Here is a 17,449-nt window from a genome sequence, read left to right as displayed (position 1 = left end):
TGACCCATAGCATACGCCTTATTCGTTATATAAGTGACCCATCACGTATGCCTTATTCGTTATATAAGTGACCCATAGCATATGCCTTATTCGTTATATAAGTGACCCATAGTATATGCCTTATTCGTTATATAAGTGACCCATAGTGTATGCCTTATTCGTTATATAAGTGACCCATAGTATATGCCTTATTCGTTATATAAGTGACCCATAGCGTATGCCTTATTCGTTATATAAGTGACCCATAGCACATGCCTTATTCGTTATATAAGTGACCCATAGTATATGCCTTATTCGTTATATAAGTGACCCATAGTGTATGCCTTATTCGTTATATAAGTGACCCATAGCATATGCCTTATTCGTTATATAAGTGACCCATAGTGTATGCCTTATTCGTTATATAAGTGACCCATAGTGTATGCCTTATTCGTTATATAAGTGACCCATAGCATACGCCTTATTCGTTATATAAGTGACCCATAGTATATGCCTTATTCGTTATATAAGTGACCCATAGCATACGCCTTATTCGTTATATAAGTGACCCATAGTATATGCCTTATTCGTTATATAAGTGACCCATAGCATACGCCTTATTCGTTATATAAGTGACCCATAGCACATGCCTAATTCGTTATATAAGTGACCCATAGCGTATGCCTTATTCGTTATATAAGTGACCCATAGTGTATGCCTTATTCGTTATATAAGTAACCCATAGCGTATGCCTTATTCGTTATATAAGTGACCCATAGCACATGCCTAATTCGTTATATAAGTGACCCATAGCGTATGCCTTATTCGTTATATAAGTGACCCATAGCATACGCCTAATTCGTTATATAAGTGACCCATAGCATACGCCTTATTCGTTATATAAGTGACCCATAGCGTATGCCTTATTCGTTATATAAGTGACCCATAGCATACGCCTTATTCGTTATATAAGTGACCCATAGCATACGCCTTATTCGTTATATAAGTGACCCATCACGTATGCCTTATTCGTTATATAAGTGACCCATAGCACATGCCTAATTCGTTATATAAGTGACCCATAGCATACGCCTTATTCGTTATATAAGTGACCCATCACGTATGCCTTATTCGTTATATAAGTGACCCATAGCGTATGCCTAATTCATTATATAAGTGACCCATAGCATATGCCTAATTCGTTATATAAGTGACCCATCACGTATGCCTTATTCGTTATATAAGTGACCCATAGCATACGCCTTATTCGTTATATAAGTGACCCATCACGTATGCCTTATTCGTTATATAAGTGACCCATAGCGTATGCCTAATTCGTTATATAAGTGACCCATAGCGTATGCCTTATTCGTTATATAAGTGACCCATAGCGTATGCCTAATTCGTTATATAAGTGACCCATAACGTATGCCTAATTCGTTATATAAGTGACCCATAGCATACGCCTTATTCGTTATATAAGTGACCCATAGCGTATGCCTTATTCGTTATATAAGTGACCCATAGCATACGCCTAATTCGTTATATAAGTGACCCATAGTATATGCCTTATTCGTTATATAAGTGACCCATAGTGTATGCCTTATTCGTTATATAAGTGACCCATAGCGTATGCCTTATTCGTTATATAAGTGACCCATAGCATACGCCTTATTCGTTATATAAGTGACCCATAGCATACGCCTTATTCGTTATATAAGTGACCCATAGCATCACGTATGCCTTATTCGTTATATAAGTGACCCATAGCACATGCCTAATTCGTTATATAAGTGACCCATAGCATACGCCTTGGCTTATTCGTTATATAAGTGACCCATCACGTATGCCTTATTCGTTATATAAGTGACCCATAGCGTATGCCTAATTCATTATATAAGTGACCCATAGCGTATGCCTTATTCGTTATATAAGTGACCCATAGCATACGCCTTATTCGTTATATAAGTGACCCATAGCATACGCCTTATTCGTTATATAAGTGACCCATCACGTATGCCTTATTCGTTATATAAGTGACCCATAGCACATGCCTAATTCGTTATATAAGTGACCCATAGCACATGCCTAATTCGTTATATAAGTGACCCATAGCATACGCCTTATTCGTTATATAAGTGACCCATCACGTATGCCTTATTCGTTATATAAGTGACCCATAGCGTATGCCTAATTCATTATATAAGTGACCCATAGCGTATGCCTTATTCGTTATATAAGTGACCCATAGCATACGCCTTATTCGTTATATAAGTGACCCATAGCATACGCCTTATTCGTTATATAAGTGACCCATCACGTATGCCTTATTCGTTATATAAGTGACCCATAGCACATGCCTAATTCGTTATATAAGTGACCCATAGCACATGCCTAATTCGTTATATAAGTGACCCATAGCATACGCCTTATTCGTTATATAAGTGACCCATCACGTATGCCTTATTCGTTATATAAGTGACCCATAGCGTATGCCTAATTCATTATATAAGTTACCCATAGCGTATGCCTTATTCGTTATATAAGTGACCCATAGCATACGCCTTATTCGTTATATAAGTGACCCATAGCACATGCCTAATTCGTTATATAAGTGACCCATAGCACATGCCTTATTCGTTATATAAGTGACCCATAGCGTATGCCTTATTCGTTATATAAGTGACCCATAGTGTATGCCTAATTCGTTATATAAGTGACCCATAGTGTATGCCTAATTCGTTATATAAGTGACCCATAGCGTATGCCTAATTCATTATATAAGTGACCCATAGCACATGCCTTATTCGTTATATAAGTGACCCATAGTGTATGCCTTATTCGTTATATAAGTGACCCATAGCATATGCCTTATTCGTTATATAAGTGACCCATAGTATATGCCTTATTCGTTATATAAGTGACCCATAGCACATGCCTTATTCGTTATATAAGTGACCCATAGCGTATGCCTTATTCGTTATATAAGTGACCCATAGTGTATGCCTTATTCGTTATATAAGTGACCCATAGTATATGCCTTATTCGTTATATAAGTGACCCATAGCACATGCCTTATTCGTTATATAAGTGACCCATAGTGTATGCCTTATTCGTTATATAAGTGACCCATAGTATATGCCTAATTCGTTATATAAGTGACCCATAGCGTATGCCTTATTCGTTATATAAGTGACCCATAGCACATGCCTTATTCGTTATATAAGTGACCCATAGCATACGCCTAATTCGTTATATAAGTGACCCATAGCGTATGCCTTATTCGTTATATAAGTGACCCATAGTGTATGCCTAATTCGTTATATAAGTGACCCATAGTATATGCCTTATTCGTTATATAAGTGACCCATAGCGTATGCCTTATTCGTTATATAAGTGACCCATAGTATATGCCTAATTCGTTATATAAGTGACCCATAGCATATGCCTTATTCGTTATATAAGTGACCCATAGCACATGCCTTATTCGTTATATAAGTGACCCATAGTGTATGCCTTATTCGTTATATAAGTGACCCATAGTGTATGCCTTATTCGTTATATAAGTGACCCATAGTATATGCCTAATTCGTTATATAAGTGACCCATAGCATATGCCTTATTCGTTATATAAGTGACCCATAGCACATGCCTTATTCGTTATATAAGTGACCCATAGTGTATGCCTAATTCATTATATAAGTGACCCATAGCGTATGCCTTATTCGTTATATAAGTGACCCATAGTGTATGCCTTATTCGTTATATAAGTGACCCATAGTGTATGCCTTATTCGTTATATAAGTGACCCATAGTATATGCCTTATTCGTTATATAAGTGACCCATAGTATATGCCTTATTCGTTATATAAGTAACCCATAGCATACGCCTTATTCGTTATATAAGTGACCCATAGTATATGCCTTATTCGTTATATAAGTGACCCATAGCACATGCCTTATTCGTTATATAAGTGACCCATAGTGTATGCCTTATTCGTTATATAAGTGACCCATAGTGTATGCCTTATTCGTTATATAAGTGACCCATAGCATACGCCTTATTCGTTATATAAGTGACCCATAGTATATGCCTTATTCGTTATATAAGTGACCCATAGCACATGCCTTATTCGTTATATAAGTGACCCATAGCGTATGCCTTATTCGTTATATAAGTGACCCATAGCATACGCCTTATTCGTTATATAAGTGACCCATAGCGTATGCCTTATTCGTTATATAAGTGACCCATAGCACATGCCTTATTCGTTATATAAGTGACCCATAGCGTATGCCTTATTCGTTATATAAGTGACCCATAGCACATGCCTTATTCGTTATATAAGTGACCCATAGCATACGCCTTATTCGTTATATAAGTGACCCATAGCATACGCCTTATTCGTTATATAAGTGACCCATAGCATACGCCTTATTCGTTATATAAGTGACCCATAACGTATGCCTTATTCGTTATATAAGTGACCCATAGCATACGCCTTATTCGTTATATAAGTGACCCATAGCACATGCCTTATTCGTTATATAAGTGACCCATAGCATACGCCTTATTCGTTATATAAGTGACCCATAACGTATGCCTAATTCGTTATATAAGTGACCCATAGCGTATGCCTTATTCGTTATAAGTGACCCATGGCACATGCTTTATTCGTTAAATAAGTAACCCATGCCTTATGCTTAATTCGTTATATAAGTGACCCATAGTAGGCCTATATGCCTTATTCGTTATATAAGTAACCCATAGCGTATATATAGGTATATTCGTCTCAGCTTTCGACCACTTTGCTTTAATCGCTCTCAGTAGACGTAGGCCTAAGTCTATTGTTGCAACACACTTCGGCTGTTGTGATTTAATTCTCGCTATTCGCAATAAGGGCGCCGCCAGCGGTTTTGATGTAATCGTGATGTATCATGGGAAAAGGTCGACATCAAGTCCGCGCAATACGAATATTACCATGCTATTACATAGGAACACGTGACAATATTTGTTTAGTTTGTCAAAATAAAGGAGTTACACGCGAATCGATACGAATAATACTTAATAATGTGATTTGAAATCACAATTAATTTTTAATAATGTGATAATACCGTTAAAACTGTGCACAATATTGTCACGTGTTCCTATGTAATATTTGCATGGTAATATTCGTATTGCGCGGACTTGATGTCGACCTTTTCCCATGATACATCACGATTTTCCCATGATACATCACGATTACATCGCAAACCGCTGGCGGTGCCCTTATTGCGAATAGCGAGAATTTGGGGGCAATCGTAGCAAAACTGATCTTAAAGGGGGATCCAGTTGACCAGGCAAACTTTCAAGGACAACCCAATTAAGTAGGCTTAAAATATAATCAAGTCAATGTTACAAGCGGCTACGGGACGACAGGTAACCTTGTCAATCAAAGCACTCAGCTATTGTTCACCTCTATACCACCAAACTTTGTACAGCTCCCAGCTTAATGTGTTTTCCAGATATTTATAGCGGCCTTTAAGTTACAAAGACTACAACCAAGAGCTGCTAGAAATATTCGAAATAGGCCTATCCATTTTGCTTAAAGTATGTATTAAAGTCACAAACAATAGATCTAGTAAGCTATTTACGGAAAATACAACCGCAATCCAAGAAAATGTTATTCCCTTTCCTTGAAATAACCGGGGAAATAACTATAAGAAGCGTACAGTTTGATCAGCTCGTAATCGGCGGAAAGACATTGCTTATATATATATATTTTTTTAATTTGTATTTGTTTTATTTATTGTAAAACGCGGCCCCATGGAAGACCAGTTCAAGGGCTGATCTGGGCCTTTTCGTGTATCAATAAAATTTATATTAAAAAAAAAAAAAAAAAAAAAACAAACAAACACTTTAATGTTAACTTACCACACTTTGGTTTTCCTTCTAAAACGAATTTGCTTTTCAATATCGATACGTCCGTGACTAGTTTGACTATTAAAAGTGTGTTGTTTCGCCCAACACGGAAAAACAGAAAAAGAAAATGGCGGCGCCCATGTCGCGATTTTCGCAGCGGATTCGAGATGAATTAAATAGAAAATTCATTGGAAAACGAACATTATTTGCTCGCAGAATACACCTTGCCTCTCCGTCGTCTCAAAAAATATACGCCAAATATGATGACAAGAACAAAAGGTGTGTTACTTTGTGACATTTTGTTTCATGATTTGTGTGACCGTGTTTATCATGCGTGTATGTCGAATTCAACAACCTTGCGTCAATCCAATGCACATTTTTAGAACTGGACAAAGAGTATAAACCGTTTTACTTTAACTAGGCCAGAGGTACTTTACATTCTTAATATGGAAGGAAATGCTTGAAGGAACCAATGCAAGATGTGAAAGCACACGTGACACGGTACTCCAGAACTCTCCAGACAGGGTCTAATTCTGCATAAAACCGGGCAACGTTATTTCTATAGATCTGCTTAGACGTTCGCTTTTCGTATCTCTTTCCTTGTTGGAAAGGTATAACGTTGAGGAGATAGGAACATGTACCGTCATCCGGGACCTACTCTGCCATGTTTGGCTGAGTAACGGTACATTTGTTCGAAATGTTCTAACTTTCGTATGAACAACCGATAGCTTGTGATACGAAAGTTAGAACTTGCTAGAGATGTTATCGTATGTAACGTGCTTGTTTACATGTACGCAGTGATACATGTACGCAGTTGCCATACAGAGTACAATTTCATGCATATGAATAAAAACTTCTTCCTCAAGTTAGTTGTTGTCTCCAAAATATCATGAAATAGTTCGTGACATATTACCGACACACTGTACTATAATATTTTCTTAAATTTTCATACATGTACTTACGAAAAACGTCAATATTCGTTCTCAGAACGGCTTCGATCAACGCCGTGTTTCTGCTGTATATGCACCCACTGACCTCCAGCAGTGTTGCCAAAAATGTTAGCCCAAATCGCGAGTCAAATAAATTAAAAGTCGATCGATTGTTTTTAAAATTCATACATTGGTATCTATGGGATAGCAAAATACCATAAATTGCCTACGCCAGATTTGAAAAGTTGCTCAATTACTTTCTTAACCATCAATTGGTGTCTATTGGACAGGAAACTGTAGTGTGGAAAATCTTCAAAAGTCATCCTTTTGGGCTACTAAGTCGCTGCTTTGCCAATCCTGAACTCCGCACGTGCTTATTCCACCAGCCGTCTACACTGCGCATGTACTGTGACCACTGATCAGTGACTGTGACTGATTATGACCCGGATGTACCCAATTAAAAAAGGTCGTCTCTAGCGTGTACATCGGTGACAGTAAATCGGCCATGATCATTGCTCGGAGCATCGCACTGCTGTGACCTAAAACATCTCCAGAATGTACTTCAAAGATGTATTTTTTCTCTAAAAGTAAGCAACCTTGAATCCGAAGATACATTATGTTAGTCCAGGAAAATTGTAGCCAAAAGTGACATTCGGAAGAATGTTTTTACTTGCGTTATAAAAAGTATCAACGCTATGCAGACGCGTTTTCAAATAGCCGTAAGTTCTATCTTATGCACACATAACTCTCGTGTCGTCGTGCATAAAAGATAGATTTTTCGATCAACGGTACATGAACACGGTCTTTTGTGCCTATGTAAATTAGTCATTGTGTAAAGCTGTGTTTATACCCATGGGTTGCTCATCATCAGACTGAATCATTGTCGTTAACTGCACAAGTTATGTGTGCAATTCTAGAGAATGTTGACCGACAGAGGGTGTCAATATAGGCCTACGTGTCGCTTTTGAAAAACAGCGATTCATGCGCATGCTCAGCAGGCAAATCGACGGCGATTTAGTACACTGATCATGCGTGCGATTCAGATTTCTGCAAAAGCGATTGAGTATAAATGCATCTTTAGAAATGACTGGCGATTGTGTGTTCTCAAGTGGGTTTTATCATGTTAATTAGTGACCTGACACATATTTGTATTGGTTCGATCAAGCATTGATTTTTTGTACTGGATCGTTCAAGCATCTCCAACAAATTTTTCAATGTAAGTGCCTCTGGCCCTAGTGGAAGTAAAAACGGATACTATGGCCAGAGTTCTAGGGCTAGATCTGCTGCGCATTCAAATTGCATTGTATTGCATCGTAATTTCATTTGTGTCTATGCTAATTATGTTTACACAACATGAACTCACGTGTTTTCAAGCAAATTCGCCGATAATAGGTGATCAAAAGCGATCGGAATGTTACAAAAGTACAGATCGCATTCAGCTTACTTCATATGAGATGATCTTTGGAAAAATACGGTATAATTTGTCTTGGTGTTTGCGGAATGCCATGCAGTAAAATATTAATATGTTGCGGCAATTCATGATTGACAACTAACAATCGGCGTGTCCTTCGTATCCTCCACTGTCAATTTCTTATCCACTCACTAATCCTCACAAAAGCTTTGTGTTGATTACGTAATGTGTGGAGGCAAATTGCAATAAGTACAATGAAATAATGAGTAGGGCGGGCTCCGAGGCGGGTTTCTTCTTCATCTTACGTAAAAGTATTGTTCTCCAAAAAAACCCGGAAGCTTGTCGTTTGGAGCTCTAGCTGAAATACAGCAAGATAATGTAAGATAGTAAATGTAAACCTGTATTTTAGCTAGAGTATCTCGAGCTAGAACTCTCTAGCTTCGCCTTCGAATTTCAATTTGCACACGCAACACATGAACACGATAAATAAATGATGGTAGTCATGTAGTGCCATACTATTACGCTATGTTTTGTATTCGGCGAGGATGACGATATTTACATCCTGAACTTGCAAACACTCAGCCACAATGTGTTTTACTTGATATTTTTCACCCCTACTAAATAATCTTGTATGATTCCCTGCAATACCCTATACGTGATAATAACTTACTTATCTCTCGAGCGCAATACTTCAAGCTTCTGGATGGGCACTGAAATGTGCAGAAAAAATCCAATTTCTTGCGCTCTCACCTTCGAAATTTCCTGCTCATCGCGAATCTTGTTTGCATGGACAACGGAAATAAATATGGCCGACCCCGCATTTAGGGTTCATCCCATTAGTCTTCAACTGCTACGCACGGTCATCGAATGAGAAATGGCCATTTCGTTCCGCTATGTTTACTAGCTTCAAAATTGGGGCCGAAAGACTTAGGCTAAAACTAAATTTATACCATATCGCTAAATAGCCATTTTTGGGGGGCCAATGAGGTAGACCACTTTTTGTTGCATTGATTGGAAAAAGCGCGTATATCATTGGTCAAGTACTGATCGGCGATGGAGTATTACATTTAAATTCAGCTTAGCCGCGCATGCTCCATAGCCTCCATATGATAGTTAAAAAGTAAATACTCGAGCGTGTGACGAGAGAAACTGCGCTGAAAACGTAACTACAAATTGGTTTTTTTAAGGAATGCATTGACGTCGATTGTACACCCAAACCTCGTATTTATATACAAGCAACAATTTGGAGTGGTTCATATAAATGCAGGTGAGACAAATTCAACAAAAACTGACATAAATACGGTAAAATACCACCATGGACTTTAGCAATGTAACCACTTCAGTCGCTATACAGATGTTGTATTGCGACTGATTATTCGGTCTAGTAGTCATGATAGTAATATAGTAATACTTATATGTATTTTCAATGCTAGAGTTATTAGTACGTTGCTATCATTTTTCTGTTATTAAATGTTGAAATTTGAATGAAAGTTATTTTGATGATTCAACTGTATCGCTTGAGTAAAGATTGCCTATTTCGAACAAGAAAGTGCAATTTTGACAACATTTTTGATGCAGTCGCCCGTCGTGATTGGTTGCGTTTACTTCCATCTGAACTTCCATTGCGTTACATTGCTTTATCATGCTTCAGTAAAATCCAACTTGATTTCGAATGCACCGGCCTCTAATGTGAAGCTCGTCAGTGAGCAAATTTATGGCTAGATTTCTCAAGCAACGAATTACACGAGAACTCCAGCTTCGATTTTGCACAGGATAGTTATGCATTCGATGCTAGAGTACATTGCTATCGTTTTTCGGTTGGTCAGCATTTACATTTTTTGCAAGGGATGTTATATATGTAATAATAATTATTATTATAACTGTTAATGTTGAAATTTGGTTGAAAGTTAGGAGCGATTGCCGAATAGGGTGCAACTCTACTAGTCTTATTACAAGACTGCCCTACCCCAACCCTAAACCCTAACCCTAAACTCTGTAAACGAGGACTGGACTCAAGTATAGGAAATTGCAACTCATAGTTGGTAACCCATGCTTTAGAAAGCGTGGGTTTGAAGGGTCGTCAATAGGCCTATGCCTAAAAGGGTGAGTTTGGGCAATTTCTGTTTAAATGTGTGTCCAAATACAAAGAGTGGTCACTGATATAAAGGGTGGGTTTGAAAGTCGGCAATTGCAATCTGAAAGCTTACTATATAATTTCCGATTGAATAACAATAAATGAAAAACAAACAAATATTGAAAAACCCGCAAAGTATGCATCGAAAAATAACAGGCAAAACAAAACAATAGACCCCACTGAAAATGCTGTAAATTGCGCATTGTTGACCTTGGCATGTGAGAAGGGAAGTTCACCGGAACTGCAAATGATCCACATCCACTGATTCCACTGAACATGGCTTTCACGCTGAATACCGGGTATGCTTGCTTGGAACTGCGTCTTTGGGGTCGTGGCAGGCTGCCAGCAAAAACGTTGTTGTGACGTCGCCTCGCACGTACTTGAGAAAAAATGGCGAGGCAAATTTCGATTCAGGATTTCTTTGTGGGTGGGCACGGTCACAACGAAAATACTGACGCTTCTAAATCCAAGAAGAGGGAATTCGATTAGGGAATATGATCAGAAATACATTAAAATGGATGAGAAAATTCAAACCATAGTGGAAAGTAGGCCGCCAATGGCTGGAGTATGTACTTGTTGAAATAGACTGTTTACATTACTTTTTGATTCTTGAAATTCTGAGAATTCCCTACTTTGGGGGGATTTATACGGATGACCAAAAATGTTGGCGGATGACCAGATTTTATAACATTTTAAAACGGACACTGCTTACCTACATGTATGATCAGTAACCAGGCTTAGAAAAAGCGTGGGTTTCGGAGTTTTGGTATAAAGGTTCGCTATCTCTAAGGTTCGCTATCACTAATTGCAATAAAGGTCAGCTATACCTAAGGTTCGCTATCACTAATTTTGTTTAAGGTTCGCTATCCCTAATTAATCAAGGTTCGCTATCTTTAAGGTTCGCTATCACTAATTTCGATTAAGGTTCGCTATACCTAAGGTTCGTTATCACTAATCTTAAATAAGGTCCACTATCTCTAATTTTAAATAAGGTCCGCTATCTCTAATTTCAAATAAGGTCCGCTATCTCTAATTTTAAATAAGGACCGCTATAGCGAACCTCATTTGAAATTAGAGATAGCGAACCTTATTTAAAATCAAAGATAGCGAACCTTATTTAAAATTAGAGATAGCGAACCTTATTTTAAATTAGTGATAGCGAACCTTAGAGATAGCGGACCTTATTTAAAATTAGATATAGCGAATCTTAGGGATACCGGGATTGTTAAAATTAGAGATAGCGGACCTTATTTTAAATTAGTGATAGCGAACCTTAGAGATAGCGAACCTTCAATAAATTAGTGATAGCGGACCTTTTTTAAAATTAGAGATAGCAGATAGCGAACCTTATTTAAAATTAGTGATATCAAACCTTAGAAATACCGAACCTTATTAAAAATTAGTGATATCGAACCTTAGGTATAGTGGACCTTTTTCGTAATTAGTGATAACAAACCTTAGGGATAGCGAACCTTAGAGATAGCGGTCCTTAGAGATAGCGAACCGTCGCCGTGACTGTGGCAGTTAAATCAGTGCATTGAGGCTGCTATTTCGCGTGCGCATATATGTGGCGTCTTTAAGCGTATGTGTGCCAATGCTTTCAGCGAATGCTAGCAATTTGAAGCTGCGCCCAATGAAACGCACATTGGCGTCCCTGCCACATCGAGGTGAAAACTGGAATATTCTGCCAGTATATTAGAGAATGCACAAGAGGAATTTTTGTTTAATTACTATCCTCTATCCTGTTTCAAACCTTGCTGTATTATAATATCTATCTTAAATTTATTATTTTAATTTGACCTTGTTATTACTGGATTATCTTTTCAGGTACAAGACTCCAAATGGTGAATGGCTTGCTGTAGTAGGATTAGAAATCCATGCGCAGGTCTCCTCCAGATCCAAACTTTTCTCTGGATCAGAAGTCAAATTCTTAGCTCCTCCTAACTCGCTCGTGTCATTCTTCGATGCCTCACTTCCAGGAACACTCCCGGTAAGTCTCTCATCATGGCCTGAATTTGACAGGTGCTAATTAATGCAATACGGTAACATTAAAACATCAATTATCACCTGTCAAATTCAGAGATAACACTGATCAATTTGATAACCAGGCAGGTTTGGTTTACCCCAGAAGAACTGCTCTGGCAGGGCTTCCCCTTTAAAGAGAGTGGGTCGGTAGGAGACATATTTTTCCAGTTTCAGTCATTTAGGCGCCTGAATGTATATGTGACAAAATCTGAGAAAACCTTAGGATCCCGAGAATTAATCAGGTTTTTTTTTTTTGGTTTTGTAGTGTCCCTGGACCTAGACCTAAATGTTAGGATCATTCATGGTTGACCTAAAAAAAATTTGCACGATGTTTTGTGTTTTTAATATGAAAATTGATAATTTGTTTTCATGTCATACTCTATTAATGATATCAAAGTGCATTGAATTTGAATTTGGAATTTTGGGCACCCGGGCAGGAAATACCCTGATGTAATTTCGGGCGGATATCCACGAGCCCGCCCGAAAATCCCTGCCTTAATCAGAATATCAGTCGGACTTACATATGGCTGACATGTCTACAGGACGTTCATAGCACATTGAGCCAATCAATGCACACATTCACAATTGTGCTGGAAGTAAATAGTAATTATTTTTCATATTGTCATTCTAGTTTGGCTCAAAATTATTGAAATGGTTCATAACTGATTGTGAAAACTAAACATTTTGTGGGTAAAAGAACGAAAGTCTTAATATTTTATTTGTAAAGCCTTATTGCAACATTTTCCATAAAAATAGATTTGTATTTCTTTTCCACAAAATGATTTTGAGCCGAACAACTGAGGTATAATAAAGTTTTGAGCCGAACAACTGAGCCCAACAACTGAGGTATAAAGCAAAGAAAATCGCAGTTTAATTCTAGCACCGATGATGTCTCCAATGCATGTCACCCCGTCGGTTGTGACTGAGGTCTGTCCTTTTGATGTGTTATGACTATCCTGTACCATGTATGTAGAGTGTTATCAACATCGCATATGCATTTGACTAATATTCAATAGTGTGAATAAAACAATGGAACACATCATTTTATAGAGGTTATCCGTGTTCTATAAGCTGCATATCCTATCAACGACTGCTATACCTTGTTTAGGACTTTCAAAAGAAGTACCTGCATGTGCAACCATGACTGTTTCAAAATAGCCCGCCAAGAGTCATGCAGGTAACTCCGAGGTCATGCATTGAATTGTTTTGAATAAGGAATACTACGGGAATCAGCGCCTTTTGTTAGAAGTCACACATGAGTAAAGTGGATAACCTCTATTAAACTTTTTGCAGGGTATACTGGTTTAAAAAATACATTACAATCATCTAAAAGTCAGAATTTTGACAAAACTTCAAGGCATCCTCAGCAATAATGCAACATGGCTTTAAGACAACTTGGAAGTGGTCAACATGAATACATGATGCATGTATAGATGACTAAGATGTTTGTGTCTAGTGGAACATATCCTAAATAAAATGACATTAATCATGTATTCTTTGAATCTGTGTTACTTTTTTTGTTGAAAATGAATACTGCCTGGTCTGTTACTCTTGGGAGATCAGTACTAATGCATACAAAAGAGCTTTTTAGTTAAGAGATGGCATAAACAGATGGTCCCAATAGGCATAAGTCAACTTAGGTTTTGTGTAATGTGGAGCCTTATTTTATTTTTGTCAATCACTAGGATCCACAACATGCTCATCTCAGGGGAACAGTTCTTAAACCCCAATACATTTGTACATTCATTGAATGACCTTTGAAGATTTGGGTACAAAAACTCATACTCTGCAACTTGAGGTGAAATTTTGCACTATGATTATGTAATTGAGGTAATTGGACTATGCCATTAGGATGAGGCTCTTGTGGTCCATAGTGAATGAACTTAACAGGAGAAGTCAGGTTCTTTCATGTTTGATTGCATTTCACAGAGGGAAAAGAAGTGTTCATATTGGATGCTTTGTCAATATGTCAGGGAACAGAGTTTTGGAATTCAATCAAATACTGGAACTTACTTTTTGAAACTTTTGCTACGTTTTGTCTGGAACCACCATACTTCATCAGGCAACTGACCCGCTGGGCTGGTCATGTGATAGACGGCTAGGTATCGACCCGATGGCCCACCTTTGTTTCCAATGGACATTTTATAGGGTAATTTCATTGTACAAGGAATACATTAAAAAAAATTCCACATAGCCCCTGCATGAAAAGTATTTAATTATCTTTGTAATCACTCAAAATGCATTTTGTGTGAATTTGACATCCGAACTATTAAATTTTTATGAGCCTTTTTATTTTACGTGTAAAGTCTATGGGAGTGACGATTAGAAATGGACGGCAATATTGAAAAACCCTCATTTTGGGCCATTTTAGACACTAAAATGCCCATAAAAAAGAATAGCACTTAGTTCGGATGTAAAATTCACACACAATGCTACCTGAGTGAGTACAAACATAATTAAATACATTTCATTCAGGGGCTATAGCAAAAACAAAAAATGTCCTATAGACCACTTGACATCACTGTTTATCAACAAAGGCGAGGGACTCGTCTATTGATATGCTCGAACGAGCCGCTACACTGTTCAATGGCTTTCTTGTATTGTATGAAATGTGGTGGGAGATTTCAAATGCACATGCCCTTAGCAGACTACGATGCGTACGCACACTGCAGGGCAAAGAACAATGTAAATTGTCATAATGCGCACGCATACTGCCGGGCAATGACGTCACATGCCAAGTGGTCTATACCGTAATGGTTATGGAACTAAGGTGGCCGGGAATACTGGTGTGTGTGCAAGGGGGGTGTGTGTGTGCATATGAAATCACCCTCATATGTAGACATTTTTATGCAGCTTTACATTCCAACCGGGGACATGCGTTGAACCGGGAACCATCGCCGGTTCCTTAGCATGTTCAATGCATTTCAGAATGTGTCCCATATCGATGATATATCAGTCCCTCTAGTGATGTGCAACTTTTCATGTGCATGGACCCAAAGGTCTAGCATACTTGGTTCTTAAGTTATGTGATGTTTATTTTCTTATGTATATTATTGTCATGTTTTTTACTCCATATTTTCACCTTTATCTCAATTTCAAATTTGCCGCCTTTGGCCTCCACGGATCAGATTGTGTCACATATGCTTATATATCCTGTGGCATTGCACATGACATTCCAGCTTCTCCAATATGAATGCTTCCATTTTACTAGGGGGCAAATAATAAAGGTTATTCCTTTGTACTTGTGCCACATATTATTTGCAGGCTCTTAACAAATCCTGCGTTGAAGCCGGAGTCTTGACAGCTTTAGCTCTATCATGTCACATCAACAAGAAATCACTGTTTGATAGAAAACACTACTTCTATGCTGATCTACCGGTAAGTAATAACCATAGGCTATTCCAGTTGAAATTCATACGCCCCCCCCCCCCTATATGGAAGACGATGACATGACCATAATCTTTCACACAGGAAGTGCGAATTCAAATGGGTGACTCCATTGAAATCTACAACTCCCTGTGTGGGAGATTAAGGTTATGTATGGGGGTGTATGGATTTCAACTGGATTAGCCCAATGCAGGGCTGTACCTCAGGTTAAATTTTCCATGCGCAGCACTATGCAGAGGGCTATTCAGATGTTTGTCAACATGGTCAATGTAAAGTATAGCAAGATGCATTGTAGACGATGCGATGCATTGTTGACGAGGCATTGTAGACATGCATTGTAGATTTCATTTCATTTCATTTCATTTTATTTGCCAGAAAAAACACATAATACAAAACAAAATTCATAAAATATAAAAGTACAATACAATCATGATAAAATACATTCAAAAATGAAAATAATGAGGGAAATCGATTTTAAATTAAATACAATCATTAAATTTAATTAAACAATAAAATGACATTCCTACCAATAAAATATCATCAACAGCAAAAAAGGGGGAGCATTTGGGCGAGGTGTGTAGATGAACAGGATACAAGTCAAGAACACAGGGACGAACAAGAACGAGAGTGCCCTGGCAGGGAAGACCAAATAGTAGCAAATGCCACTTTCGAAGTGGTCAACCTAAAAGCACTCCATGAAGAAACAGAACAAAAGTGCATGCATGTTGTTCTCCAACCATCTCATCCAAAGGCTCCAAATCTAAAGAAAAAGAAAATAATGATATTGCACATAATAAATTATTTACATTTACATTTAGTTAAGAATCAACCAGCCAGCTGGATTGTTTAAAATGTAATTTACAGTTAGATAAAAAGCTAGAAAGACTGATATTCAACTTATCTCTAATGTGGAGAGGTAATGATTGGAATTCCACGGGAAAACGCGTATAAACATTATATTTGAAACAATCTGTCCTACCAAAATTGTGGTGAAATTTTGTAGTGTCAGTATGACGAGTGTTAATTTGAACATAAACAAAAGGATCCACATCATACACACGATAGAGACATTTACTGACAAAAGCTATGGCTAAGTAATGAAATCTCTTTTCAAGTGATGAAAGGCCTAGTTTTTCCAGTCTGAATTTGTAAGTAAGCTCCCCCCTAGGTTGACATAGGACAAACGCACGGCGCATGCGCGGACCGGGAACTTTGAAGAAATCGGAAATGTCACTTTTTGATGTAAACAAAGAGTTCGTACATGGATTACTATACTGAAATTTCACCTTTTTACTGTCTATAAATAACGCGATCGGATGAAATTAACTTGACGAATATAATCACTACAGTCATGACTTTTATCAGCATTAATGGTTTGGCTTGGTTTGAAAAAATAATATTGAAAAACATCGTTTTACATCCCGCCTTCATGTAAAAAAAATGAACGTAAATTTCCTTATAATTTTAGTGTAAAATGTTGCCCAAACCATGCCTGTGGCAAGCTGAGTTTTTCATTTTAGGACCTGAAACTAAGAAATAATGTTTGGAGTGGTGTTTTCTTATTAAAAAATTCTGAGACGGAGGATTGGTTCACTGAAAGTAAAGTTACAAAGCAAAATACGGCCGGGCATGATTTTCCCAAAACGACCCGTATTTGCTCAGTGCACAGTAGGTAAGCTTAA

At 37.7% G+C, this 17,449-nt stretch overlaps 1 protein-coding gene across 1 annotated transcript in view; it reads left to right on the top strand.

Annotated features, from left to right (window-relative positions):
• The first annotated feature begins 6,008 nt into the window (after window positions 1–6,008).
• The window catches only part of LOC140160824 (glutamyl-tRNA(Gln) amidotransferase subunit B, mitochondrial-like), a 38,512-nt gene continuing 27,071 nt past the window's right edge, over window positions 6,009–17,449 (top strand). The window contains exons 1-3 of the mRNA XM_072184134.1: window positions 6,009–6,160; window positions 12,183–12,345; window positions 15,645–15,758. Of these exons, the coding sequence (XP_072040235.1) occupies window positions 6,009–6,160; window positions 12,183–12,345; window positions 15,645–15,758 (429 nt within the window). The remainder of the gene's footprint in view (window positions 6,161–12,182; window positions 12,346–15,644; window positions 15,759–17,449) is intronic.

The sequence above is a fragment of the Amphiura filiformis genome, chromosome 9, assembly GCF_039555335.1.
Source record: "Amphiura filiformis chromosome 9, Afil_fr2py, whole genome shotgun sequence".
In the NCBI taxonomy this organism is placed as follows: Eukaryota; Metazoa; Echinodermata; class Ophiuroidea; order Amphilepidida; family Amphiuridae; genus Amphiura; species Amphiura filiformis.
Note: the sequence above shows the minus strand (reverse complement) of the source record. Positions and strands in the feature narration are given on the sequence as shown.